A 26,931-nucleotide genomic window follows, 5' to 3' on the forward strand; every position below is an offset into this window, starting at 1 on the left:
ATGGGCAGGGATCATGGGAAATGGAGTCCAACAACCTCTGTAGGGTCATAGGTTCCCCCACCCCGGACTTGGATTAGAGTCAAGAGAAGGTAGAAAACACAACTAATACCTAATTTGCCCATATCCATCTTGCTTGCACACCCACTCTGCTGTGTGTGTGTGTGTGTTTACATCCAGTGCCTTTCGGTTTGAAATAATTACATCATTCCCTGCAAGTTGCAAAATCTCCAGAGTAGATTTTTCTTTTATTTAAAGTGTTAACTGCTGTAAAATGCCAGATAATGAAACAAAGACTTCTAGATTCACATTTAAAGCTCTCTCTTTTTAAAATATATGTGTGTGCATGAAACAAACAAACAAACAAAAAACATGCTGCAATGATACAAATATATTTTAGCTACAGAAATTACAGTACATTCCCCCCCCCCCCTTTTGGCTATGAACACAAATTGAGGCACTAAACACCAGAGCAAGTTGGCGTTGGTAGTGAAGCTGATACAATTGCTATAAATTAACAAAGGTTTATTATTATTATTATTTCTTTACCACTTTTTTAAAACATTTGGTGAACATCTCTTTCACAGAACATATCAAAGAATGTGCTTTGTTGTGAAACACCACGGATTTCTTTATTCCGTACAGAGTTGCCATAGTAGAATCCATCTTTCGCATACCACTTTACTGTATGTATCAATGCCACAATAGGAAAGGGTGGGGGGAAATAATTGTGTTTTGTTTTTTTAATTAAATTTACAACGTTAAAAAAAGAAAGACAAAGTCTTAAATAAATAATTCCTTGCAATGGCTCTTCTATATTACACTAACTTGGCCATTTAAACAAACAAATCTCAACATAGAACGGACAGGGAAGTCTCATTTACGTCTCCTTTCGTACATCTGTGCTGCATTCCATTCAGAAGATCCTGGGAGGGAAACAAAACGACAACAAAACATGGTATGTAAATTTGAATGTCGTTCAGCTATCGGACATTGTATGAATAATGGTAAATCTGTCTAGAAGCATAAGCTTATTCCACTATAGCCTGCATTTGGACTTCCAGGCCCAGTTCGGGTACCACATGTTAAGGAAGCCATTGACATTGAAGAAGGATGGAGAAGGGCTGTGGGTCCATAGCAGAACATCTGATTTGCCTGCAGAAGGTCCCCGGTTCAGTCCCTAGCATCTTCTAGGTAGGACTGGCAAAACCACTGCTGCTCAGTGTGAACATTACTGATGGATCCATAGTCTGACTCTGTATGAGGCTGCTTCCTATGTCAAACTGGAGTATATCCAGAGGAGGGTGACCAGGATAGTCTTATGAGAAATGGTTGAAAGAGCAGCATATGTTTACCATGGAGAAGAGAACAAAGGAACATAAGAAGAACTTGTTTGACAAGAGGAAGGATGGGCTCTCCTTTGATGGAGATATTGAAGCAGAGGCTAGGCGGTCATTGGTCAGGAATGCTGTAGTTGCAAGATTCTGCCTTGTCCATTCCGAGTATGGAGTTAAGTCTATAGGACCTTCTACCTCTGTAGTTCTTTGAGTGTATGGAACTTTGGGAAGGCCAACTCCTGTCAAAATCAGGGTTGTCTTGGCAGCTTAGCACCCAGAGAGGATAATGTTGGGTGGGAACCATCCTTTTAGACAGTGCCCAAAGGTACCAAAATGTAAAACCAGAGAAAATGGTGGCCTCCTAAGGTTTCACATTACCTTTCTGCCTCTCCTTTCGTCCCTTCCCTCCACAGTAGTGCTGACAGCATTTGCTACAATAACTTTTGGACTGGCACAGATCCTTAAGGATGAGGGCTGTTCCTGCTAAGCTGCTAAATAAGACGCCCAGTAGGTAGCCTCATCTCATGTACCTGTTGCTGGGCTAAGCCACTTCAGATTACTGAACATTTCCACAAGTTAAATGTTCCTGCGCATTCCCTAGCTTGTCAGGACAGAAAGCAGGAGTCTTTCACATGTTTATTTTCTGTGCAGATTCTTGTTAACTTTTAATATGGTAGAGCATCCAAATTTATGACATCCTCCCTGTCCCCAAATCTCACAGCTGATTGAGACCAGGAAAAAGCTGTGCATAAGGCTGTTGCGATCAGGTGTTTTGCAGCCAAGATCGTCCATCCTTCCAGTATAGTTTTGGTTTCAATGTGTGAAATGTACTGTGCTTTGCATTCCCCACCTGTCTGATCTCTCCTCTGTAGGTCTCAATTTGCACTTGTGCATCCCAACTGAAGTGTGTGCCTTTGCCAGTGCATTAATTTCCCTATAAATCAGTCATGGTTACTGTACCAACTGTGGCTCCCAGATGCTGTCGGCCTCCAACTCCCATGATCCCTGACTATTGGCCATGCTGACTGAGGCTGATGGGAGTTGGAATCCAACAGCATCTCGAGGGTCCTACAGGGTCCTCACCCCTGGTACAGTATTCTGCTCCTAGTGGTTTTAGAACACAAGCTGGCAAAGAAGAGGGGCTCAGAATGGTGAGGAAAGAAAGTGGAAGTCCTTCAAAGAACTGTTGGTGCAGGATGCTGAGGAGGAAAGATAAGAGAGACAAGGGAAAGCAGCAGAAAGAAAGCAGTTAACTAGGGATGGGCAAATCTCTCAATTTCAATTTATCATGCTCCCCCCCCCCCCCATTCTTAACTTCAGTTCTCCAGATTTCCATATCTGTTTGTGATTTTTTAAATAGTCCTCATAAAAATGTGAATTTCTCCTAATATATGCCCCTTTGTGAATTAGATCGGTTTGTCTTTACATGCAAATAGAATCAAATTTATTCCCCATCCTTAGACACATTATAACTAACAGCGCTGACTCATTTATTCAAGAAATGCCCCATGGCACAGTGGCCAGCATTGGTTTAGGGCTGGGATGAAGTGAGGTGTTTAATTGTCAATCTGTGGCTACAGTTGCTCATTTACTGGTTTACTTAGATGTCAAATGAGATGCTATTTCTGATAGCAAAAAATTCTGAAGCATTGCAATACCCTACGATCAAGGCCAGCCCAAGGTATTTTGGCACCTGAGGTGAACCACAAAATGGCACCTCTGCTGCCAGGTGAGATGAGAGGGAGGAGTGAAAACCAGCATTGGAATGAAAGGGGAACTTGGAGAGAAGCATTGGGATGAGAGGAGGAGGTGCTGGTGATGGAGAAGGAGAGGGCAGCAGAGGTGGCAGCAAGTGGATCTGCCGCCCCACCCAGGTCTGCTGCCCGAGGCGGCTGCCTCACCCTGCTTCATAGGCGAGGTGGCCCTGCCTACGGTGTTGGAAGAGCAGCTAAGACCCCTTCATGCCGGCTTTTCATATCATTAGCTGCTGTGAAAATTCACATCATCCAATAAGGAGAATGAGAAAAAAGCAACAACAGCATGCAACAGGCTAAATGTGGAAGGTAACTGCTCTGCTCTCTTTGCCCCTTCTATTTGCATTTCACTATTATGGGGTGGATTTTTAGAATGTCAGTCAAACAGAGGAAGCAGAGAAAGGCCCACACTGCCACACTTTTCCTTAAACATGAATTTTCCTGTCTTCAACATTTGCTGCAAGATAAGAACCAGGGCTCCATCAGGGCCTGTACAGTCAAGATTTAGTTTAATCGCCCATTTGCTCTTACAGTTGGAGATAAAGTGGTTTTTCGAGTGGGGCTTTTCTAATCCACACTTGCAACGGATTAGAAATACAGAACTGGAAGCAGTTGTAGTAAAAGATGCCTCTAGTTTAAACTTGCTCTTCATTATGTTAAGAGGTTGGAATTAGAGGGGGTGTAGCAAACGAAGTGCTTTGTATACTTTATATGACTGCTCTGATCTGCGGAACTGGCACTGCTACATGTGCTGCATAATACTCATTCTGCGTTTGTAAGAAATTGATCTTTCAGTGTGGCAGGTTGAGTCTTCATTTGCCTGTGAGATCAGCTGACGATCTCCATGGGTCAGCTGGCAATATTCAGGGCAGGCCTGAAGCCTGGAGTGTGCCTCTGTCTGACTCACAAAGCCTAGGAGGTCTGGCTGGCTGAAAGACTTGGGAGAACTGGTGGCATATGAGGCAGTGTGACAGAGGCTGGCTACATTCCCCGGTGCCTCAGAGGGGCTAGACTGAGGAGACGAGAGAGGCTGAAAAATTATCTTAGCTACCTGTGAAAAGGGAAGGGCACCACATATTAGTAGCAAAAGTCACTTCCAGAACTTTGACCACCCCAAAGACTTGTGAACAACCCCTTCCTGTACAAGAAATGTTCCTAACTTGGTATCAGCCTGGCTACTTGATGGATTCTACCAGTCATCTACTCTAAAAAGAAGTCCCAAAGTTCTAAATGCATAAGGAAGCAGCAGAATGTCACCAGGTTCGCTGAACAATAGGCCAAGACCTCAGTCCAGATTAATGCCTGCTCAGATGGGATCATAGCTCACTGCTAGAGTAGTTGACTTGCATACCGTCGAAAGTTGACAGGTTCAATCCTGTGCATCTTCATTTATAAAGGATCACATAGTAGGCAATAGGAATGACCTCTGTCTGAGAACCTGGATACTTACAGTCAGGGAAGACATTGTTGCATGAAATGGACCCACACAGTAACTCAGTTTAAAGTACAGTGGTACCTCGGGTTAAGTACTTAATTCGTTCCGGAGGTCCGTACTTAACCTGAAACTGTTCTTAACCTGAAGCGCCACTTTAGCTAATGGGGCCTCCTGCTGCTGCCGTGCCACCAGAGCACAATTTCTGTTCTCATCCTGAAGCAAAGTTCTTAACCTGAAGCACTATTTCTGGCTTAGTGGAGTCTGTAACCTGAAGCGTATGTAACCCGAGGTACCACTGTAGCTCTACACAAGCATTCAGAGTTTCTGTCTGCCCTTCCCCTTAGTTAGAACACCATACCCTCCATTTTTTCTCCGATGAAAACAGGACAACCCATTCCATAATAGTAATTTTACTATATATACCCTGTCTATCTGATTTAGTTGCCCTAACTAACTACTCTGGGAGGCTTCCAGCATATATAAAAAACATAATAAAACATTTAACATTTGAAAAACTTCCCTATACAAGGCTGCCTTCAGGTGGCTCAGGGGTCAGATAACTCCCCTCCAACATTTCTTCAATGAAAATAGGGATGCTAAGGAAAACTGGGACATTTCGGGATCAAATTAGAAACCGGGACGGCCTCTCTAAATCAGGGACTGTCCCTGGAAAATAGGGACACTTGGACAGTCTGGAACAGGCCTAGTCCCCATAGACTTGGTTCAATTTTCCTAGAGGCAGAGCCTTTCAATGAGAGTTTATTTAACAAAGGAAGAGACACCTAAAGAAAATGATACTATGCGATTGCTAATGTTTGCACAGTGCTGTCATTCCCCATGACAGCAGACTCAGGTGGCTGAGTGTCGACAGGACTGAATGCTGGAGAAGCCAGTGGCGTAGCGTGGGGGGTGCAGGGGGGCTGGCCGCACTGGGCGCAACATCGGGGGGTGGGGGTGGCGCTCGCACTCGCAGCTCTCTGCCCCTACCTGGCTCACTCACTCTCTCTCACTGCAGTGCTGGCTGTGCGAATCCGATCCGAGCCGCTGGGTCGCCGCCGACTGTGGAGGGGGTGGGTGCCAGGCGTGCGGTGTGGAGAGAGAGTGAGGGACTATCTGGGGGAGGGACAGTGCAGCGGCCACCCAGCGCAGCGCTGAGCGTGGGAGAGAACCACACCAGACCAGACCAGGCAGCAGCAAGAAGAAGCTGGCAGCGGCGGCAGGTTAGGGGTTAGGGGGCACAAATTACTTGCCTTGCCCGGGTTAGGGGGCGCAAATTACTTGCCTTGCCCCGGGTTAGGGGGCGCAAATTACTTGCCTTGCCCCGGGTGCTGACAACCCACGCTACGCCGCTGGGAGAAGCGAAAGCAAGGTATCAACATACGGTACTTGTGTGAACCCCAAGGAAGGCAGATGTACAAAACCTTTTTTTAAAAAAGAACAAAACAAAATGAGGCTACTCTTTCCTCACAAAAAAACATAATAAGGATTGAGCATGCTCAGTAGCTTATACAAACCATATATTCCCAGTTCACAGCTCAAAATATCTCAAAAGCTATCCGTCTGCCTGGAACCCTGGTGCCATCTCTAATGTCTATACAATATCTTTCAGAAAGGAGACTTCTTAATTTCAGGTTACTGTTACATAATTTCCAGTAGGTGACTAATCCCAGAGCTCTGGTGTTACACAGTGAATTTGGAGCTAGGTCACAATCTTGCTCGGACACTTTGAAGCAGCCCCACTGAATTTAAAAGGACCACTCTGAAGTGAATAAATTACAGGGTATGTCAGTACTACTTTAGCGTCAACATCTGATTGAACTAAAGTGTGGAAAATGTCTCTTTAAAAAGAAACCACTTCCCATTTTTTGGTTTGTTTTTCTGCAGCACACCAAAATGCAATCAGAGGGGGTGGTTTTGTACATAAAACTCTGGTATATATCTCTAGCAATTAAAGACACTGTCCTTCTTTCATTTCTGCAATCAGATCTATATATTTCATTGTATTCGGCCACTCAGGCTCTGTGGGTGACACCAGAGTAGAAGAGAAGAACAATGAATACTGAGATGATTGAAATCGGAACTTAATCTTCCAGGCTAGAATATTTCAGTTTCCAAGTGTGGTGATGAATATCTATTGCTCATGCTCACTTTAGGCAACTAGCTGTAAATTATTCTATACATTGCAGCAATTCTGAAGTAATAAGATATTTTTTAAAAACATGGTTTTTCGCACTTCTTGTATTTTCAGATCACAATAGGAACAGAATCTCAACTCGAGCTTGAATCTGTCAATTGGTATTTGCAAGTGCCTTAGTATCTAATGGCTACTCTACCCAGAGATAAACCCTACACTCAATTGCTCATGATTCATAGTAATTTGTAAAACTAAACAGAGTACCGACATAATATTGCAGTGATGAACGCTACTGGGTTGGAAATGAAGCAACCCACAATTGGAATTTCAGAAAAATAGTTTGCAACGCAAGCTTAAATAATTGCTAAACATGTTAGGCAGTTTGGTTTCCTACTCCACTTAAGAAAATAGCAGAGGGTGTTCCTTTGAAACCTTTCAATAGTCTATAGAACACATTTAAACTAACCAAGGTCTCTTTTTTTCTGTTATTCAGTAATTACATGTCTTGTGAACCCACTTGCAGACATCACATTTTCAGTGGGTAAATGAAGCCTTGATAAACTAGCAGCAACAGAATGACAGCTTAATGTGAAGACAGGTTTGACTGGAGAGATATGGCATGGTGCCTTTCCCCTCCACGAAGCAGTTTTGCCACCCAAAAATATGTAACTGGTTGTTACTTCAGCCAAGTGCCGTTTGACTGAGGGAGGCACTGAAACTCAATGGCAGAGCTCAGGCTTGGCATGCACAAAGTCTCAGGTTCCAGGTTCAATTTCCTGCAGTCTCTCTAGGCAGGGCTGGGAAAGGCTCGTGTCAAAAGCCTTGGAGACCTGTTGACCATCAGAGAGTGCACCAGTATGCAAGATGAGCCAATGGTGGGAGGCAAATTCCTATGGGAAGATGGATATGTTATGAACATACTTATTATTATTACTATTTAAAATAGTAGGTAAGAGAGCTAGTGCCTGCAGGCTTCGCTGTAGTTTATACATACCAGAATCTAAAGATCTTTTGCCCATGAGTCCAACAAATGAATCTGTTTTATGTCCTGAAAAATATATTTGGGGGTGTTTAAGTACATTTGAAATACATCTTTCTCTCTCTCTCGTGGCAATGAGTGTTCATGGTGAATACACAGTAGAAACAAACTGCAAATGATTAAATGTGGCACCTCACTAGGTCTTAGTGTAAGAAAAGACAGAAGTACCCCTCATCTATTACTTCTGTGTCCTGCTCAAATAATTGCCAATGTTTATTCATTCAACATGGGTTTGGATTAGCAGTTAAATAGTGGTCACTGAGCTACCAGCCTCGGTTGCAATCCACAGTTGTTCTTGAGCTGTCTTTAATGGTGGAACATGTGCTGGGAAGCATCATGCCTTAATTCTTTTTTTTTAAATACCTTGAGGTTTCTTGGGGCTTAGCTTTAGTTACAGTTCCTTGGTTTTTGTAGCTAAGAGTCCCAGTCCAATGAGCTCAAATAGGGGGTGATGACGCATTTTACAGTGCATTTACTAAGTTCTGTAAGAAAATGTTGCCTTGCAAAAATACTTTTTTTAGGATGAGGCTAACATCCTTGGGTGCGTGTGGGGAAAGTGAATTTTAGAGAGTCACACTAACTGGTCGGAGTACTGAGTTTGACTTTGCACCAGGGCTTACTGCAAAGCTCACTGCAGGGCCTTGGGCAAATTGTGACCCTCAGTGTAGCTGTTCTTATTGAATTGTTACAAGGATAAATAATAGAATCTGTCAAGTTGGAAGGGACCACAAGGGGCATCTAGTCCAACCTCCTGCAATGCAGTAATCTTTTTGCCCAACGTTGGGCTCGAACCCATGACCCTAAGACCCGAGGTTTAGTCTTATGCTCTACTGAATAAACTATCTTGAACTGCAAGACACTTTTGCACGGATATTGAGAGTCGTTGTTAAGTAACTTCTGGAGGGCGGCAGGTACATTACACCAGCTGTGCACCGAGAAGTGCTATAGAAAGGACCAGTTACTAGAAATGTGCAATCAAGGTGCATCACAGACAACTTTCCCAGCCCAGAGTAGAAGATGCTGGCAGAATCTTTCACTCCCCTTCCACACATTCTTCCTGAGGTTACCTGTATCCTCTCCTGTGCCTTCTACTTGCCAGCTATTGCTCTATCTGTTTCTTTCAATTTATCTGCTTTTCCTTTGTGTTTCTTTCATGCCTCTTCCCCCTTCTTCCTTTCTAAGCTTTAGAAGGATGATGCTGGATTAGATCACAGCTCTGGCATCTACTCACCAAAAGTCTCTATTTCTTTTTCCTCCCAAAGGGAACATACATTGTAAAGGCTCACCTGGACTCCACTGCTTACAGAAAGGAGGGAGCTGCAATAGGCTAACTTGGCCAAAGACTTCCCCATTCTTTAATACCCCAAAACCAAGTGGCAGCTATAAATTCCCCCTTTGGGGAGAGTTTTGTCTAGTTAAAACTATTGATCAAGACAAAACAAATGGCAAAGCTTTCAGAAGCCAGACATCTGCGTATATAAAAGATTTGTCTCCCAAGCTGAGACAGCGCTGCTCAGCACACTATAATTTTGAAAGCAGCCACTATGTACAGCTGTATGAGTTTTGGCTGGAAGAGTTTTAATTGTCATTCAAATGGGTAATCCTAGTGATTTAATATAGCCACCAGCCCGGATGGCTAGGAGTCTTATTAATTTGTGGCAAAATACAACTCCCCCCCCAAAAAAAACCCTCTCAGCATTGGTCTTATTGAAATCAAAGCATTTGGATTTGTATGGCTTTGGACAGTTTGGGGGAAAATTTCTCTCTCTGTTGATATGCTTTTTCTCTAACAAAATGCAACCTGCAGTTTTTGTTGCCTAGGCTTATATATAAAGTATCGCATGGAACAACCTAAATCAAATGACGTGTTCAAGGTAGTGCTGGAATTAGATTTAGGCTGTAATACTATAAACCCTTACTCGGGAGTAAGTCCCATTGACCACAGTGGGGCTCACTTCTGAGCAGACATGTGCAAGGTTGTACTGACCCAAAATCACTATCGGTGCAGTTTGCATTAATGTGTTAACAATTGTAACAATCATTTATGGTTGCAAGCTGTTCAAAGAACAAGACATTCCCACTCCAGAAGTAATAATGTGCTATTTTGTGTACGTGTCTGCAAACTCTAAAAAAACCCCGAGACCTTGGGCTCTGAAGTTTGCATCACAATGCAATCCCATGCAAGCCTACTCAGGAGCAGGGGCGTAGGAAGCAGGGCGGGTCTCCCCAGGTTCCATCATGGAGGCGGGTGACAAATTAGCAAGGAACAATTACTGCCCTGCTAGGGCGGTTCATAATTTATTTATTTTTTGAAAATGCCTGCTCCAAAGGTCTTATCTTACTACACTAGGGATTATATAGCTATATATGAAATTTCATGCATATCCGTTAATATCTTGACCCTCCTCCACGAAAATAGCTGTTTACTTGGCCATTTTCCTATGTCGTGAAGCCCTGCGAAAAGCCATCTAATTGGACTTTAATTTGATTTTGACATGTTTTTAGGAGGTAATTTAATTATTGTTTGATTTTATACCAATGCTATGTATCTGATATTAGCCGCCCTGAGTCCGACTTCAGCCGGGGATGGCGGGATATAAATAAAAGTTTATTATTATTATTATTATTACTTATTATTATTCCTTTGTAAGAAAATATGAAATAACGTAAAACCATTTTTGCAGGCCAAAAAATAAATAAATAAAATAATAATAATGGGGGGGGGGGGACAATAAATTTTCCACACCGGGTACCACCTGACCTTCCTATGCCTCCACTCAGGAGTTAGTCTCACTGAGTTCAATTGGACTTTTACTAGGTAAGTCTGTTTAGGACTGCACCTTAAACCAAATTGATTTAAGAAGAAAAAAGCAACCGTAGGAGCCTAGGTCAGGAGACCTGGTTTTACTCTCACGTCTGGGTAGATTTGCACATTTAATGTTTTGCTACTGTTCCCAGAGTTAAAGCCACAATTTTCTGAGTGTTGGTGAAATAATGTCAGTAATGCTGCATGTCAGGTGCTCATGTACATAAGTGAGCAGGGCTCCTGAACCTTAAATAGTTGTGCGTAGAAGCCTGGACTTCAGCAGGTGCACCTTGTCATGCAAACCACATCTGGGAAAATTCCCTCTTCTATATACCTATTAAAGGTGCTAGAGCCCTGTCCCTTTTCTTTGCACCTGGTCACCCTAGCTCAGGCACCGAGAGCCAGCGTGGTGTAGTGGTTAAGAGCGGTAGTCTCGTAATCTGGGGAACCGGGTTCGCGTCTCCGCTCCTCCACATGCAGCTGCTGGGTGACCTTGGGCCAGTCACACTTCTTTGAAGTCTCTCAGCCCCACTCACCCCACAGAGTGTTTGTTGTTGGGGGGGGGGAGGGAAAGGAGAATGTTAGTGCTTTGAGATTCATTAGGGTAGTGATAAGGCAGGATATCAAATCCAAACTCTTCTTCATACGCAAACTCCAGATGTTTTGGGACTACAACTCCCATCATCCCTGACCACTGGTCCTGTTAGCTAGAGATGATGGGAATTGTAGTCCCAAAACATCTGGGGGGCCGAGTTTGCCTATGCCTGCCCTAGCTGCACAGCTAAGCTGGGTGTGTGTGTGTAGCCCTCCAGATGTTGATGGACTCCAAGTCCCATAAGCCCCGGCCAGCATGGCCAGTGGCCAAGGATGCTGGGAACTGTAGTCCAACAGCCGCTGGAGGGCCTATGCATGACCTTTGTGCATAACTATAAGCTAGGGTTGCCAGATTTCAAAAGGTGAAAATCTGAACACTTGGGGGGGGGGGGCAAAGATGCTGAGGTTTTGTTTTGTTTTGCTTTTGTTTTGCAAAATCTCTGAGTGAAGTTTTTACTTATTATTATTTTTTACAGAAATCACCAAAAAACCAACACAAAAACCAACAATATGGGCTGCCTTCCCTCCAGGTTTTCCTGGATATTTTAGCCACTTTTTGAGACTTCCTCACGGAAGCCATTTTTGACAGATGAATCACAGCTATGTCAGGGAAATTCTGGACGTATGGAAGCCCTATTAAAACCAGCCCTGACTATAAGCGATACTGTTATTACTTTCACAAAGTGGCCATGATCCAATGACACACTGGGGCACATTTGTGCCCCTATCAACAGTAGATAGTCATGGCTAAGTCCCATTGAAAAGTTAGTATGAATTCATGTTGCCTTCAGGGGAACCAAAGCTGGAATCTCACCCCTCTTACTTGGGAGTAAACTCCACTTCATTTGGACTTACTTCTGAGTAAGCAAGCTGTTGCCACAATGGAAATTCAGAGCAACCCTATGCGTGTTAACTTAGAAGTAAGTGCCACTGTGTTCAGAAGTGCTGACTCCCACTTAAGATTCAGATTGGAGCCACGCAGTGATCACCTGATTCCTTCCAGTTGGCAAAAATTATCCGTGAATTATATTGTTTGCAATTACACAAAGTCCCCTGTACAGACAATCACAGAGCAGCTTTTGTACACATGAAGCCCCAGAATGTACATCAGCATTTCCCTGTTTCTGGTTTGGAAGCAATAAGAAACAGGTGTAAACTTGCAGTCCTGGATATCAGTTGCACTGAAATCAGCCAGAAACGGCACACTGGGGAATTATTGTAGGGGAGGGAATCAGCATTATTTCCAGCAAAACCAGCATTAACTTACTTTTATGGGAGAGAGGGCTGTATCCTGGAAAACAATAAAAAAGAAACAATTAGCTGAAGTAGTAGAGATGGCATTTCATTGTGTCATTTTCATGAAAAGAACAAAAGCATTTAGCACCAGCTCAGTAGCGTTACATTGCAGTTAATGCACTGATTATTTTCTGAATAATTCATGGCCACGAAACACTTTTCAATACAGGCACAATACGCCAGGATTGCTTCCTGCACGAGCTTCCTTTAAAAAAAGAACATGCCTTTATACATTCCCCAACTTCTCCACTAAATCCCTCTGCGAGGGATGTTCCGGATGCAAAATATAGCAATAAAATGAAATGGATTTTGTTAACGACTGGTTTTATATGCAGTGTAATTTAGCAGATTCACTGGTATTGTTGCAACTACTGTGTGTGCATTGATGGGTGGGGAGATATATTTTTACCTGAAGGCCAACTTTCCTTCTGGGTAACTCCCCAGAGGCTGTATGTAAGTGGTGGAGAGGGACAGAGACATGAGTGGGTGGAAGAAGAAATGTATATTGGTTAGCGATAGCTCAACAACGGAAGAACCAGACTGAAATACCCCTGAACATATGAGAAAGTAATATCTGGGATACAGCAGTGTCTGAGCGTCTCACCAGACAATTAAAGTCATAATGAACAGAGACACCTTCCAAGAAACATGGGCCCCTTTCTTTAACCAGGTTAATGATCAAAATCAAGACCTTGTTATAACAACAGCTCAATATTCTCAGTGGAGAGGTCAAGTTAAGTTATATGTTTGAACATTGAATGTGTAAGTTTCTGTCTAGAGTCAATGGATAGAACATACACCATTAGATGTATTGCTGGAAAAGCGTTTAACGGTTCTTGTATTTGTTTAAAAACCAATAATAATTCATTTCTTTAAAAATGAAAATACTTTGATTGCATGCAGCAGGGGGGTTTATTTCCATGGGACTTTTCAGGACGGGAATGTAAACGTTTTGGTGTTTTGCTAAACGCATTCTGTCCAGCCGCTATATGTTAGTTGCGGTGGCTTTTAATTTTTTCAAAAAAATAAATTTTTATTAATTTTTTTCCCACCGTAATAACACAAACCACAAAGCAAAATGATACACAAAAACAAAAAAGGGAAAAGAAAAAAGAAGAAGGGGGGAAGGGGGGAACAATAAACAAATAGACAATAATAACAAACTTAATTCTTCACAAATCTAACCTTTTAAACATCTTGGTTGGCTTTTAATTTTAAACTGATTCCAAAGAAAGGGAAGTTTAAACAATTTCGATAAAAGAGCCGACAGTTTTAGCTGAAACCATCATATAAATCAAGTGAGCTGCATGAAAGAGTGAGATCGGAAAAGGGTTCTCACCAGAATCTCGTTTGCCCATTAAGCCATAGAATTGCTGAGGTCTTGGTCGCCTGGCAATTCTCTGGAGGAAGTGCTCAAAGGGTAAAGGCAACTCCTCCTGAAACAGAGATATTGTATTATTAGCGGAGCACTCGGTGTGCGAGACTGACAGCGCAATGTTGGGTGAACAGAAAAAGAAGCCCTTCAGTCTGGAGGTATTAAGTATCACTCAGCATATGGTGCCTTAGTTTCCTCACTTTTCTTGTCTGCCTTTTCCCAAAGTCTCCAGGGAGAAATGATCCTGTTGCAAAGGAAAATGTCTTTTCCTCTAAGGCCAGATTTTGAACAGAATCCAGACAGAACTCCAATCAAAATCCAATCTGGAATCAAGTTACCCTATGTTCTGTCACAAGGAGGCCGCTAGGGGGCAGTGGAAATACAAAGTCAGAAAATCCCAAAACTAGGGGCAAACTACACCTGATGCTGAAGATCTGTGATGAGCATTTTGAAATAGGCGTGAAGAGGTAAACATAAGAACAAGGATGGACAGTTTAGATCAGAGGAATGTATATGTTTGGAAGTGTAAGATGCAATTTCCTCCGGTGCTCCAGTGTTTCAGTTAAATTTAGAATCTCATGAAAATATCCAACTATTAGCATCATCATCCTTATCATCACACAGCGTTGCATTGTTTTAAATCTGCAGCACATTTTAAATTTGCTTTAGAGCATCAGGTGAGTCAAATGTGGTTTGGCCCAATGGGGATGCATTCATTAAGGGATGTGCTAATAGTTCTCTCAAGGAGCTTTTACATGAGAAGCTTATGTGTGCTTTTGAACTTTTCTGACACTGTTTGTGGCAGATGTATATGTGAGAGTTGACATGGAAGGGAAATTAAATGGTTGTGGTAAGCAATGGAGCTTTCATATTCCCATGTCATGTGGATTTAAACTCGATCCACTGTCACACGGGACACATAAAGGCCACCACTGTTTTATATTTAGGAAGTTTGGTTATGCTGGGCCAAAAGCTGGGCCCAACATACAATAGACGATACAGAAAACATGTTTCCTGGATGGAAGCTGTTGGCAGTCAAATCTTGGGCACATTAAAGCACATTAAAAGTACATTCTTTCCTCTGAAGAATTCTGGTCCCTGTAGTTTAAGGGTTGCTAGGAACTCGAACTCTAGAAAGCTGCTGTCAACATTGTAGACATTACTATGACGATGGTGATTACTATTCATTACCAGCCCTTCACCTCAGGGTCCCAGAGCAGTTAAAACACAACAGTTTAAATTAACTTTAAAATACAGAAATAAAGTGGTCCCAAAAATATGCATCTCAAGTGTCAAAACCCAGACATAAAGAGGTGCATCTTCAGGGTTTACCAAAATCTGTATAATAAAGGTGCCAGATGCAGCGCTGTGGGGTGGCAGCCCCACAATTTAGGGGCAGCCACAGAGAATGCCCTTTCTAGGGCCACCACCCCACCGCCAAGAGGGCTCCCTCTGCTGATTTTAGCACCTGAGAGGGTCTGCAGGGAAGGAGGCCATTTTTCAGGCATTTGAGACCTGAGTCATCTCAGTTAATGTGGTCCCCTTGAACTGGGCCTGAAAACGAACTGGCAACCAGAGCAACTGTTTTTAAAATAGGGTTATATGAAATCTGAAGGGTATCCCTGCCAGTAATCCAGCTGCTGAATTTTGGACCCATTGAAGTTTCCAAGTCATCTTTCAAGAGCAGCCCCACGTGGAGCACAATACAATGATCCAGTTTGGAAGTTACCAGACCATGGAGTCCAGCGGTCTAGTCATTTCTATCCAAAGGGGGCTGTAGCTGGCAAACCAACCAGAGCTGGAAAAAGGCACTGAGGTCACCTGAGGCTTCAGTGACACTGTTGAATCCAGAAAAAAGGGGAAAAAAACAAACTGCAAACTTGTCCCTTCCAGGGCAGGCCGCCTCCCAGATGTAAGGACTCATAACTCATAACATGTAACACCTCCGTCTTTTCAAGATTCAGCTTGAGTTTACTGGCCCATATCTGACCCATCACTGCCTGCAAGCATTGGTCTACCCCTCGACCGCCTCTCTTCATTCAGTTGGAGCAGAGAGATAATGCTGGGTGTCACCTGTATATTGATGTCAATGCACTCCAGATCTCCTGGTGGCAGCTCCCAAAGGCTTCATATAGATGTTAAACAGCATAGGGGAGACTACATAACAACTCCCATGGCACTGAATCAAAGTCTCCCATGGCTACTTTCTGGAAATGGCTCTGGAGATAGGAGTGGAAACACTGAAGCACATCCCCCCCCCTTGAGATGCTCTAGTCTAAACTAGGCAGCTTCCTATGTTCTTCTGTGTGAGCTCACATGCAACAAAGCACATCACTGCACACCAGATATACACAAAACCATCCCTGCTGGGTCTCTTGTTTTTAAAAAGTAGGAGTGTGCTGGACGTAGCGTGTTTCCTAGCCTGAAACCAAAATATATTTCTGCTCAGGGTTTTGGGAGAGGCACTCTAGACATGCACAGAGGAGCTTTTTTCATAATTAATCCAGATGTTCCCCAAATCAATCAGTTCAAAGCAAGTGCTGGAACGAAGGTGTGACTCACATGCGGCACTCAACCCACAATTTAGATTTGCGTTACTTCTCATATGCAGTGGTTAGGCATGTATTAAACACTTAAATAAATAAATAAATAAATAAAATCAACACCAGCACAGCATTCTGTGCCACCATGATCCCAATGACGCTATTTTTTAATTTATTGAAAACTATTTGCTTATTTTAGCACGACTCCCTCTATTCCCAAAGTTCAGAGGAGAGTGCCGCTGTTCATGTGGCCAAAATAGTACACAAGAGGGAGGCAACAGCAGGCTCTGGGGAACCCCAAGATTTTCAGATGATGGGAAACTTCAAAAGTAGTCCAGTGTGGATTGAGTATTAGCATCTTGGTATGCTGACTGATTTGGGAGAAAAACAAACAGAAAAACAAACAAATGTTGGAGAGGGAATGGAATGGAATGGAATGGAATGGAATGGAATAGCGAGGGGAATGGCATGGCTGGCTGACCAGAACTGTGAACACAGGGCTCATACACATGGTGTTTTGCTACCCGAGGCAAATGAGACAATAGCATTCCTTCCCTTTCCATGTACCAAAGGCAAACGTATTGGTGACTGAAGCTTATTCAGCACTGACAATGGAACAGCACCTTCTAACAGCACCTGAGCAGGACAGGTGAAGGGCAACTGGGCAAGCTATGCAGGATGCGCAGCTCTGTTTTCCAACATCTTGCCACTACTTCCCACTTTTCAGGCAGCCAGCTCACTCTGCCTGGTGATGGGGGCCAGCCCTGACACACAGCACACTGCAACATTTCATGGCAAGTAACATTTGTTAATTCTTTTACGGAGAGGGGCAAGAGAATCTGCACAGCAACAAAGACTTTCTTCCTCCAGCCACTGGAAATGTGTCAAACCCTTAGGCACCCACTAACTGCTGAGGTTATATTGAAAACCTGCCTGTCTGTCGGTGTAGACTGTGGTCCTTTGGGAGAAATGGTGGGATATAAACCAACCAACCAGACTAGACAGAGAATTTCTTAAAATTCAAGATTCTCAGAAAGTTAAATGCTGCAACTAGTATCAAATTCCATGTGTAACTCAGTTTTGATCATCCACCAAATTTTAAAAGTGGATGTTGAGACAGAGAGAACCGAAGGAATAGGTAGAATGTCCCTTGCTTACTGAACTACTTCAGATTAACTTAGAATATCTTCTTTAAGCCTTCAGACATCACAAGGTGTTGTTAGTGGTTCAGAGCAAGACCTAACAACAATCTATTTCTGCTCAGTTTTGCTGTCCAACCATTTCTAATCAACCCAGGTGGCTTTTGGTCAGGATGAAGCTGGATCCATGCATGCACATTGCTTGATTTCTCATCCCTCAGTCAACTGTCACTTGATGTCTATCAACTGATTCTATTGAGCCCCACACTTAAGGTTTTGTGGCGTATGATATGAAAGCTGTTGTGTCTGGTCTGTGGTGGTAGTTTCAGCAATCACTTGGTGTGTAAGCTCACTTTAAATATGATAACATTTGAATGTGTGTTGGCTAGTTTAGGAAAAAGATAATTGAGGATTAAGGATCCTGTGAAAATGGATAATGGATGCTATGTTTCTCTAGGAGCTCCATCTCTCGAAATCTTTGGGAGACGACCCTTTACTCCCCCCTCCAGCAACTTTTTGTCTTTATCTTTAGCCCTCTTTATTTTTGATGACTATGTAATAATGATGTACTTTTGCTGCCCTGAAATTAGTAGGCATTTACTCAAGGTGTAGCAGAATCCCTACTATTTCCTCATCAGCACTAAAAAAAACCCCAATCAATAAGAGGACAGATTCTAATGAAAATTAAAGACTAGCATGTATGACACTAAACTAAAGCATGATTCTGAGTCTTAACTTCTGTGTTGGTGCCATCTTCCCTGTCAAGCCCAAGCAACCTAACCAACTGGCAGAAGATGGTCTTATTCCATGGGTGAGGAAGCTGTGGCTCTCCAGATGTTGCTGGACTCCAACTCCAGCCAGCATGACCAATGGTCAGAGATGATGGGAGTTGTAGTACAACAATGCCTGGAAAGTCACATAGAATCATAGAATTGTAGAGTTGGAAGGGACCACGAGGGTCATCTAGTCCAGCCTCTTGCAACGCAGGAATCTTTTGCCCAATGTGGGGCTTGAACCCACAACCCATGCTCTACCAACTGAGCTAGGTTTCTAAACCCCCCCCATTGTAGGGAGGTAAAAGAGATTCGATTTCCCTGTTCTAAACCATTGGAGAACAAATAGCAAGCAATCCCTGGCGTTCAGTCCAGATCCCACCTCATTGTGTTTGCAGGGGTGGGGAACCCTGGAGTGATATGTTGTACGGATGCACTCAATTTCACATTCCAAAACTGTATTATTTGAGCAAACTGCAGAGGAAGTCTTGAAACTGACAAAATCTCACACGATCTCACATTATTTGCTTAAAAAACATGCCTTTGGAGAGCAGCGCTGCGGAGCAAACTTAAGAGCCCATTGCAATTCACCTATTGCCTATATCCATCGTTACTGTGGGCAGAGACAAATAGAATCAGTTGCGCATGTTCTTTTGCACTGCCCCAACTATCAGACAATTTGATCTAAGTTTATTAATCAGTTGGTTGTTAGTAGGGAATGGCATGCAGACAAACGTAAGGTAGCCTTCCTTATGTTTACTCAGAATGCGGATAAGATAGAGTTAGTTGCGAGGTTTCTGCAACACACAGTGAGGGTTCATGGATGTTATCCAACATTAAGTATTAGATGCAGGTTTTTGATGAGTGATTTTATGGTATTGAACCCTACTTGAATCCTGTATATACATGCCAATAAAGATTTGAAAATTCCATTGCTATGGAAGTTTTCCCAGAACCCCAGTATGACAAGGTTAAACCACATAGTTCAGAAAAACTGACAGCTGCAGCTCAGCCTACAATATTGTATTTATTAAGAAATATATAGCTTGCCCTTGATATTTTCCTCTTTTATCCTGTGCCCACTGGTAATCCCTATTTCTCATCCCATTATAATTTGCATTACAGTTCAGGAGCACTTTGCTGTTGTTTGTGTTCATGTGTTAGCGTGTTAGTATGCAGATAGAGAAGAATCCTTGTCATTGTCTCCCATCACCCTTAAAGATCCCCAAAGACTGATGTTGTATCCAGTACTGGAAAAAAGAAGGGGGAAGAGAAAACCACCACTGCCACTCCAATCTGAAACAGAGCAGGGCATGGATGGAATTGACCTGAAAGGATGGAAAGGACCTTGGAGTCTTTAAATAAATTGGATGCATGTCTGCCTAGAAGCCTCCTGCTTCAACTTTTCTGGTGCAAAGTTGGAAGCAAGACCAGGAATTGTTGCTGGAGGACACACGTTTCAAAGGCTCCGTAGCATCTTTCCATTTTATGGGCACCGTGCTACCAGCATAGTCTAGATCAGGAATAGTCAGTGTGGTGCCCTAGAGATCCTGTTGGGACTCCAACTCTCATCAGCCCCAGCCAGAAAACCAATGATTGGAGATGGTGGGATTTGGAGTCCAGCAACCTCTGTCTACCCTGGTCTAGATACCGTGTTTTCCCACATCCTGCTGCTGCAGGCGACCCTGAATGTGGGGAATGCACTCTAACTTTGGCATGCAGGTGGCTTGCAGGTAAGCAAACTGAATAGCACCTGGGAGACCCACAGATTCTTATCCCTATATTCAGGCACTACCCAGCAGAGCTGTTGTTATTATTCTCAATAATAATTTATTATTTGCCTTCCAAGCAATCGCCCCAAGGGGATGCACAATAAAAGCAGCAAAAACCAGTGAAACACAAACACACAACCAACCAATACATTTAGTACAAAAGTAACGCAATACAAAATAGACACTAAGGGCAAAGACCCACCTATCTGGCTGGGAAAGGCTGTTGGAGCAAATGTGTTTTTCTAGAAGGTAAAGATAGTGGGCACCTGTGGAGCTTGACAGAAATGTTATTCCGCAGGACAGGAGCGCTTTAGAGCTGACTTTTCTCTACAGTGGTACCTTGGGTTAAGAACTTAATTCATTTTGGAGGTCCGTTCTTAACCTGAAACTGTTCTTAACCTGAGGTACCACTTTAGCTAATGGGGCCTCCCGCTGCCGCCACGCCACCGCCACACGATTTCTGTTCTGAAGTGCCTGTAACCTGAAGTGCCTGTAACCTGAAGCATCTGTAACTTGAGGTACCACTGTATTTCTATCCCTCTATCCTATACCTGGAACCTCTGTGACACTTTTGCCCCATGAGTTAATGTAACCAGTCTTGGGAGGGTGGCGAAGGGAGTTCAAATCTCAAAGAAGTAGCCTCTCAACTTTGTTATCTATTATCTCTGGTGGGGTCTGGCAGAAGAAGAAGTGGGAATTTTAAAGGATCAAACTCCAAACGACCCCTGCGCCCCGCTTCCCAGTGCAATCCGCTCAGAAGTTAAGTTCCACTAGAATGGTATAGGAGTTCTTATAAGACATACTGCATCTTCGGTGTCCTAAACGAATAAAAATATCCCATTTCCTCAGCTCTGGCTGCACAACCAGCCGAATCTAAAACACGCTTAACTCCGAAGTAAACTCCCACCCTTTTGGTTCGGATTTACTCTCAGATTAAGCGTGCATCGGATTGCAGTTTTGCGGCGCTGTCCGACGAATAAACCACCCACCCTGCGTTCATCGGGGCTTGGCCGTTTGCAAGGAAAGGACGGCAGCCTTAATATGAAAGAAGAAATAAAAAGCAAGTGCACTGGGTGGCGTCCAACTGAGCCCTACTCAGAGTAGATCCGTTGGAATTAATGTACATACGGGAGCCATGCCCGTTACTTTTAAGGGATCTGCTCTGAGTATAGCTAGCGATGAAAAAATATATCTTTCTCTCTCGGTCTCCTTTGCTTCTAATCTTTAACGGGGCATCCACAGAACCGTCCGCAGTTTCTCCGACGACGCTGTGAATTCCTTTGCTGGGGAGAAACATGTTGGCAAGTTGCATGGACAGACGAGGGTTTTGGAAAAAAGAAAAAACAAACAACCCTCTGGATTTGCCTTCCTCTCACTTTCTAATAAACACACACACACACACACACCCCGGAGAAAATCGCTGCGCACCCGTGAAGTCCAGGACTTTCCCCAGACGTGATCTCTGGTTTTAGAACCAGTTCAAACTCAACAGCAAAAACCAGCACGATCCCAGTAACGCCCCACCGCCCGTGTGCCACCGTGGGAAAAAAAAGCCACCATCGGACTTAGCCGTCGGGGCTTGAAAAGCATCTTTCGCTCACCTTGTTTTGGTCGCCATCGGACCAGTCCGACCAGTAATTCAGCTCCTCGTTGTCTCCCAGCTCTTCCGCAAAGGCTTGAGCCGAGACTAGGAACAGCACGGTCAAAACCGCCAAGAATTTCATCGTCGCCGCCGCCCGCTTTCCTTCACGTCGAGAAGCAGCCCGAGGAACCCTTGGTGAGGACGGCAGGACGTGGAGAGGATGGCGTCGAGGAAAAGCCCGGACCGTCGTCCCCTCCTCTCGCCCTACGGCTGCTGAAAAGTTCTGAGAAGCTGTAGCAAAGAGACAGAGACACACAGAGAGAAAAGTGAGGGTTGGGCGTGTGTTGAATACAGGCTTTCCCCTCCTTGCCAGCGCATCTCAGCCTAGACGAGATGAAAAGAAGGCAAAGGCGGCTGGTCCTCCCGCTGGATGCTGCGGAGAGATGCAGGAACCTGGATGCAAGTGATGCCTAAGGCAAGGAGCCAACGCTGAAGCAGGGAGAGGGCACTTACTGAGAGGACGCTGCTGCTTTCCTGGGTGTGGGGCTCAATGAATGCACACCAAGCCAACCCTCTCCACTTTATATTCCTGGCGGTGGGGAGGGCCAGAGAGCTTCCTCTGCCTCAGCCTAATTGCTCCCTGGTATTTATCATGTGAGTCACATGAGAAGACCCCACCCGCACAGGCCGCCCCAAGGCGTGATGGAGACGGATCAGCATCCAGTCACCTCAGGGCTCGCTCGCTTCCTTCCTTCCTTCTTTTTTTTTGGGGGGGGTGGCCCCCTACTTGAGAGTCCGCACGCAGAGAGCCGTCTTCCGTGTGGTTTTTCCAGATGATGCAATCTGGGGTTTGTATCTACGTAGGAAGGAGCCCTCTCCTTCCAGGCCTCCCCAAGATGCCTCTTGTGCCATTGTCCCAGGAGGAATCCGATGAATCATCAAAGCAGATCTTAGTGACTCATCCGGGGTGACTTTGTGAAGACGTTTTTGGATGCCAGGCCCTGCTTGGTTTGAAGATGAGGGGCCTCAAGGCCTCGCTTCAAGGAGTGGAAGGATGACTTCTTCTTTACAAAGCCCTAAATAAACCGCTAGATCAGGAGATGATAGATATAGATAGATAGATGATAGATGATAGATGATAGATAGATAGATAGATAGATAGATGATAGATAGATAGATAGATAGATAGATAGATAGAGACATCAAATTTGCAAATGATTGCACAAGCTGTGTGACTTGGCTGCACGAAATGCTTATGCCATTGATAATGCAGATGCAGAGAAATCAATCTTGGGTTGCTGGTCTGCAAACTTTTTCCTTGCTTTCTCCATCATGTACTATTTCCAGGCTCAGTTGCTAAATGCCACAGAGATGGACAAGGACATTCATTTGCTAGGCAGTAGGATTGCTAACGCCCCTGTTTCAACACACCCCCACCTCTGCTTCAGAACTTTAACTGCAATGAGAAGGAAGTCTGCTCTGTCTCCTGCCCAGTTGTACATCAAGGTACAACCCAATTGCATTGTGGTACTTAGATTTCATATATTTTGGCACTTTGAAGGATATGAACGGCTCTCACTCATGTTATATGGGTTATGAGGAATGTAGAAAACTTTGACCTACTTGGTTAGAAGCCAGGGGAGTGGAGCTGCAGAATGAATCCATCTAGTGTCATTTCAAGATCTCATGTTAGGATCTTGGTGCTAGGGCAGGATCCAAGGTTAGGTTCCTTTACTGTAATCAGTAATGGCTACCTCAGGAACAAAGAGACAATCTTGTCTGAAGAAGAAAGGCTTTCCTCTGTTTCTGCTGACCCAGAAAGGTGAATTCAGTGGGCAATATCTTTTAAATTCTGCTTGTGCAACAGTGCAATCCAAGACCTAAGATTGCAGGTCTGTGTTTGAGGGGGACTCACACAAAACAGCCATTGCAATTCCCAGGTACTGCTAATGAAATGCTGTGGGCGCTATTGTTTCTGTTTGTGACTATGTTATGTACTCCCCCCCCTTTTTATATTGTAACCCTCCCCCGAGGGGATCCTCAGATGAAGGAATTTAATACAGTGGTACCTCGGGTTAAGAACTTAATTCGTTCTGGAGGTCCATTCTTAACCCGAAACTGTTCTTAACCTGAAGCACCACTTCAGCTAATGGGGCCTCCCACTGCCGCTGCGCCGCCAGAGCACGATTTCTGTTCTCATCCTGAAGCAAAGTTCTTAACCTGAGGTACTATTTCTGGGTTAGCGGAGTCTGTAACCTGAAGTGTCTGTAACCCGAGGTACCACTGTAAATGAAAAGAAATAAATGAAAATGAAGTACAGCTGCTTAGATTAACTCCCATCAGCCCCAGTCAGACCAATAGTCAGGGATAATGAGAATCCAACAATATCTGGAAGATCACAGGTGAGCCACCCCTGCTATACACATGTCTCTAAAAGCAACCTTATTTTCAAGGGGAACCATATACTTCCAGACTGATAAGCACTCAGCCACTGGAGTTGGCTATTAGAGGGCATGATCAAGCCATCTCAGTTTGATGAAATTTCTTGGCCAGTTTACAAAACTCATCATAAGATTTTAGCTCTGTGTACTTTGTTGTTGTGGTTGTTTTTAAAAAATAACCCATGTATTTTATTCTTTTGTGTTTTTACCCTGCTGATTGATGATGGACAGAAAATAACCCTCATTTGATTCAACTTATGAGTCAGATATGATATCAGGTACTCATCCAAAAGGTTTTCTGGCAGGTGGTAGCAGCCTGATGGAAACTGAACTGGTCTACTTGCCTTTACCTGTAGATTCCCCCATTCCTTTTTATTCTCTTTGCAGCTAGAAAGAAAGTTGTCTTGACAGTAATTTCCACTTAATGGCTCAGGGTGTGATTAGTGGCAAGAGAGGATTATTTGAACAAAACAGTCCAATTAGGAGAAAACTTTACTCTCATGTGGGAAGAAAAAAATATTCTGGACAGAAAGTTCCTGCTCACTCTGTATTCAGGAGCACCTATTCTGATCCTTGAATAGTTTTGTACATGCTTTAGAGACGTTTGCTGATTCGCTGCTCGAGAGAAATATATATTAGACTCCTTTAATTTTTATGCTCAGGGAGATTTAAAATACAGTGGTACCTTGGGTTAAGAATTTAATTTGTTCTGGAGGTCCGTTCTTAACTTGACCTTAACCTGAGGTACGACTTTAGCTAATGGGGCCTCCCGCTGCCGCTGTGCCGCCAGCACGCAATTTCTGTTCTCATCCTGAAGCAAAGTTCTTAACCCGAGGTACTACTAGCGGAGTCTGTAACCTGAAGTGTCTGTAACCCGAAGCATCTGTAAGCTGAGGTACCACTGTATAGTTATGAGTTGGGGTCTTAACCTGGGTGCCAGCCCCCTCTAATCACTGGATCCAGCAGGTGTTAAAATTTAATCAAAATTCCTAACTCTTGGAATAGCCAGGCGAGCCTCCTGGTGAGCTCATAGAACCAGAGAGTTGGAAGGAACCCCAAGGGTCATCTAGTCCAACCCCCTGCAATGCAGGAATCTCAGCTGAAGCATAGGTGACAGATTGCCATCCTACCCCTGATTAAAACTTCAAAGGAAGGAGAGTCCCCAACTTCTGCTGTCAAACAGCTCTCACTGTCAGGTGATAGTCTGGGTAGGAGATGAGGATTAAGGGTGTTTAAGGGGCTCGGTGTGAGACAGCAAATATGTGGGGCCCCATCCCTCAACAGATAACTCAACAGTTTAGAGTTAATAGGAGCAGTGATTTGACCTAGCAAGGAAAGCAGCAATCTGGAGAAAGAGAGGAAGAGCAATATTCGAGAGCAATGTTTGATTTCTGTTTGAATCCAAGGTTGCAGCTATGGGAGAAACAAGGCCCTTTTGGGGTGTTTACGCTGTGAGCCCGTCCATTGTAGGCTCGGATTGTATATAGGTGGAAATAAACCATATATTATAAAGACACCACAGTCTCCACTTTGCCTCATTTCCCAGAGGAATCATGAGCCCTTGGCAGGCGCCTGGAACCCCACTCGGAGATTGGAGTGGCATGCAACAATAGATATGTGTTCAGTCATGCAACCCCCAACCCCAGCTAAAGTGGTTCAGTCTGGAACAGTTTTGCCCTGTTTGTCTATAAAACCTCTCATATTATATTCCTGTGGTTTGCATCTCAAAAGGCACTCCTGTGCCATGTTCCCTGTGGCTGGATTTATCATAGAAAATTACATTCAGTCTGCTAATGAACATTTATTTGTGCATAACAATATGCCTGAATCATCTCCAGCCTCCTTCCATGATGGTCCTTTTCCTCCACCAGGGTCTTCTCTAAGGGACAGAAGAACATAAAAAGAGCCCTGTTGGATCGGATGGGAGGCTCATCAAAGTCCAGCATCCTCTTCTCACAGTGGCCAACTAGGTGCCCAAGGGAAACACATAAGACATGAGTGCAGTGGCATTCTCCCCATTTTGGATTCCCAGCAGCTGATAGTCAGAAGCATCAAACCTTTGAAAGCTCAGTCAGAACATAATCTGACACTCTAACCTAGCGGTTCTCAACCTGCGGGTCCCCAGATGTTGTTGGACTACAACTCCCATCAGCTCTGAGCTCTGGCCTTGCTAGCTAGGGGTGATGGGAATTGTAGTTCAATAACATCTGGGGACTAAGGCTGCTCTAACACCTATATCTCACTGACCTTTTTGCAAGCAAATGTCTGGTGTATCCTGTGTTGGAAGCCGCCCAGAGTGGCTAGGGCAACCCAGTCAGACGGGTGGGGTACAAACAGTGTTGTGTTTTTTAAGAAAAAAAGGTGCTGGTACTCGTTATGAAGTAATTCTAATAAATGCCACACTTTTAACATTTGTGGGGGAAAGGTGCCGGTACCCCCAGAAAAAAGCACTGTGTACAATTAATAAATTATTATTATTATTATTATTATTATTATTATTATTATTATTATTATTACTACTACTACTACTACTACTACTACTACTACTACTACAAGGAGAGAGAGCACTCGCACACTGTTGATGTTAAATAAATGTAAAACAAGAAGAGCATATAAAGTAAAATGTAGCTCAAGTTTGATGTACACATTCACATACATTACTCAGTGATTTGCAGCTGAATACATGAATTGCCTCCAATGGAAAGTATAGTCCAAAGTGGTGTCAGGGGACCTGAACTTTCCCTCTGCCTTGTTTAATCAGTGGTGGCCATCTCACACAGTGATGAATATGTCCACGTGTGAATTCACTCTCAGCATCAACAGCTTTTTTGGCATGGTGGATCTCATTTTGTGTGTGAATGTAAAGCGAACATTCGTTGTGACAGAGAAGGTTGCTTGTGATCTACATTCCCTC

At 43.8% G+C, this 26,931-nt stretch overlaps 1 protein-coding gene across 2 annotated transcripts; it reads right to left on the reverse strand.

Annotated features, from left to right (window-relative positions):
- Window positions 1–226: 226 nt before the first annotated feature.
- Window positions 227–26,931, reverse strand: TAC1 (tachykinin precursor 1). 2 transcript variants are annotated; one of them, XM_081165034.1, is made up of 6 exons: window positions 26,674–26,931; window positions 21,596–21,867; window positions 13,732–13,828; window positions 12,364–12,387; window positions 7,652–7,705; window positions 227–923 (listed from the first exon to the last, which is right to left on the reverse strand). In XM_081165034.1, the coding sequence occupies exons 2-6, from the start codon at window positions 21,716–21,718 to the stop codon at window positions 874–876; spliced, it is 348 nt and encodes a 115-aa protein (XP_081021160.1). In that variant the 5' UTR covers window positions 21,719–21,867; window positions 26,674–26,931; the 3' UTR covers window positions 227–873. The 2 variants fall into 2 exon arrangements, with proteins under 2 accessions (XP_081021160.1, XP_081021161.1); XM_081165035.1 differs by lacking the exon at window positions 7,652–7,705 and having other exon boundaries at window positions 26,674–26,928.

This window comes from Podarcis bocagei, assembly GCF_964188305.1.
Source record: "Podarcis bocagei genome assembly, chromosome: 12".
Classification (NCBI taxonomy): domain Eukaryota; kingdom Metazoa; phylum Chordata; class Lepidosauria; order Squamata; family Lacertidae; genus Podarcis; species Podarcis bocagei.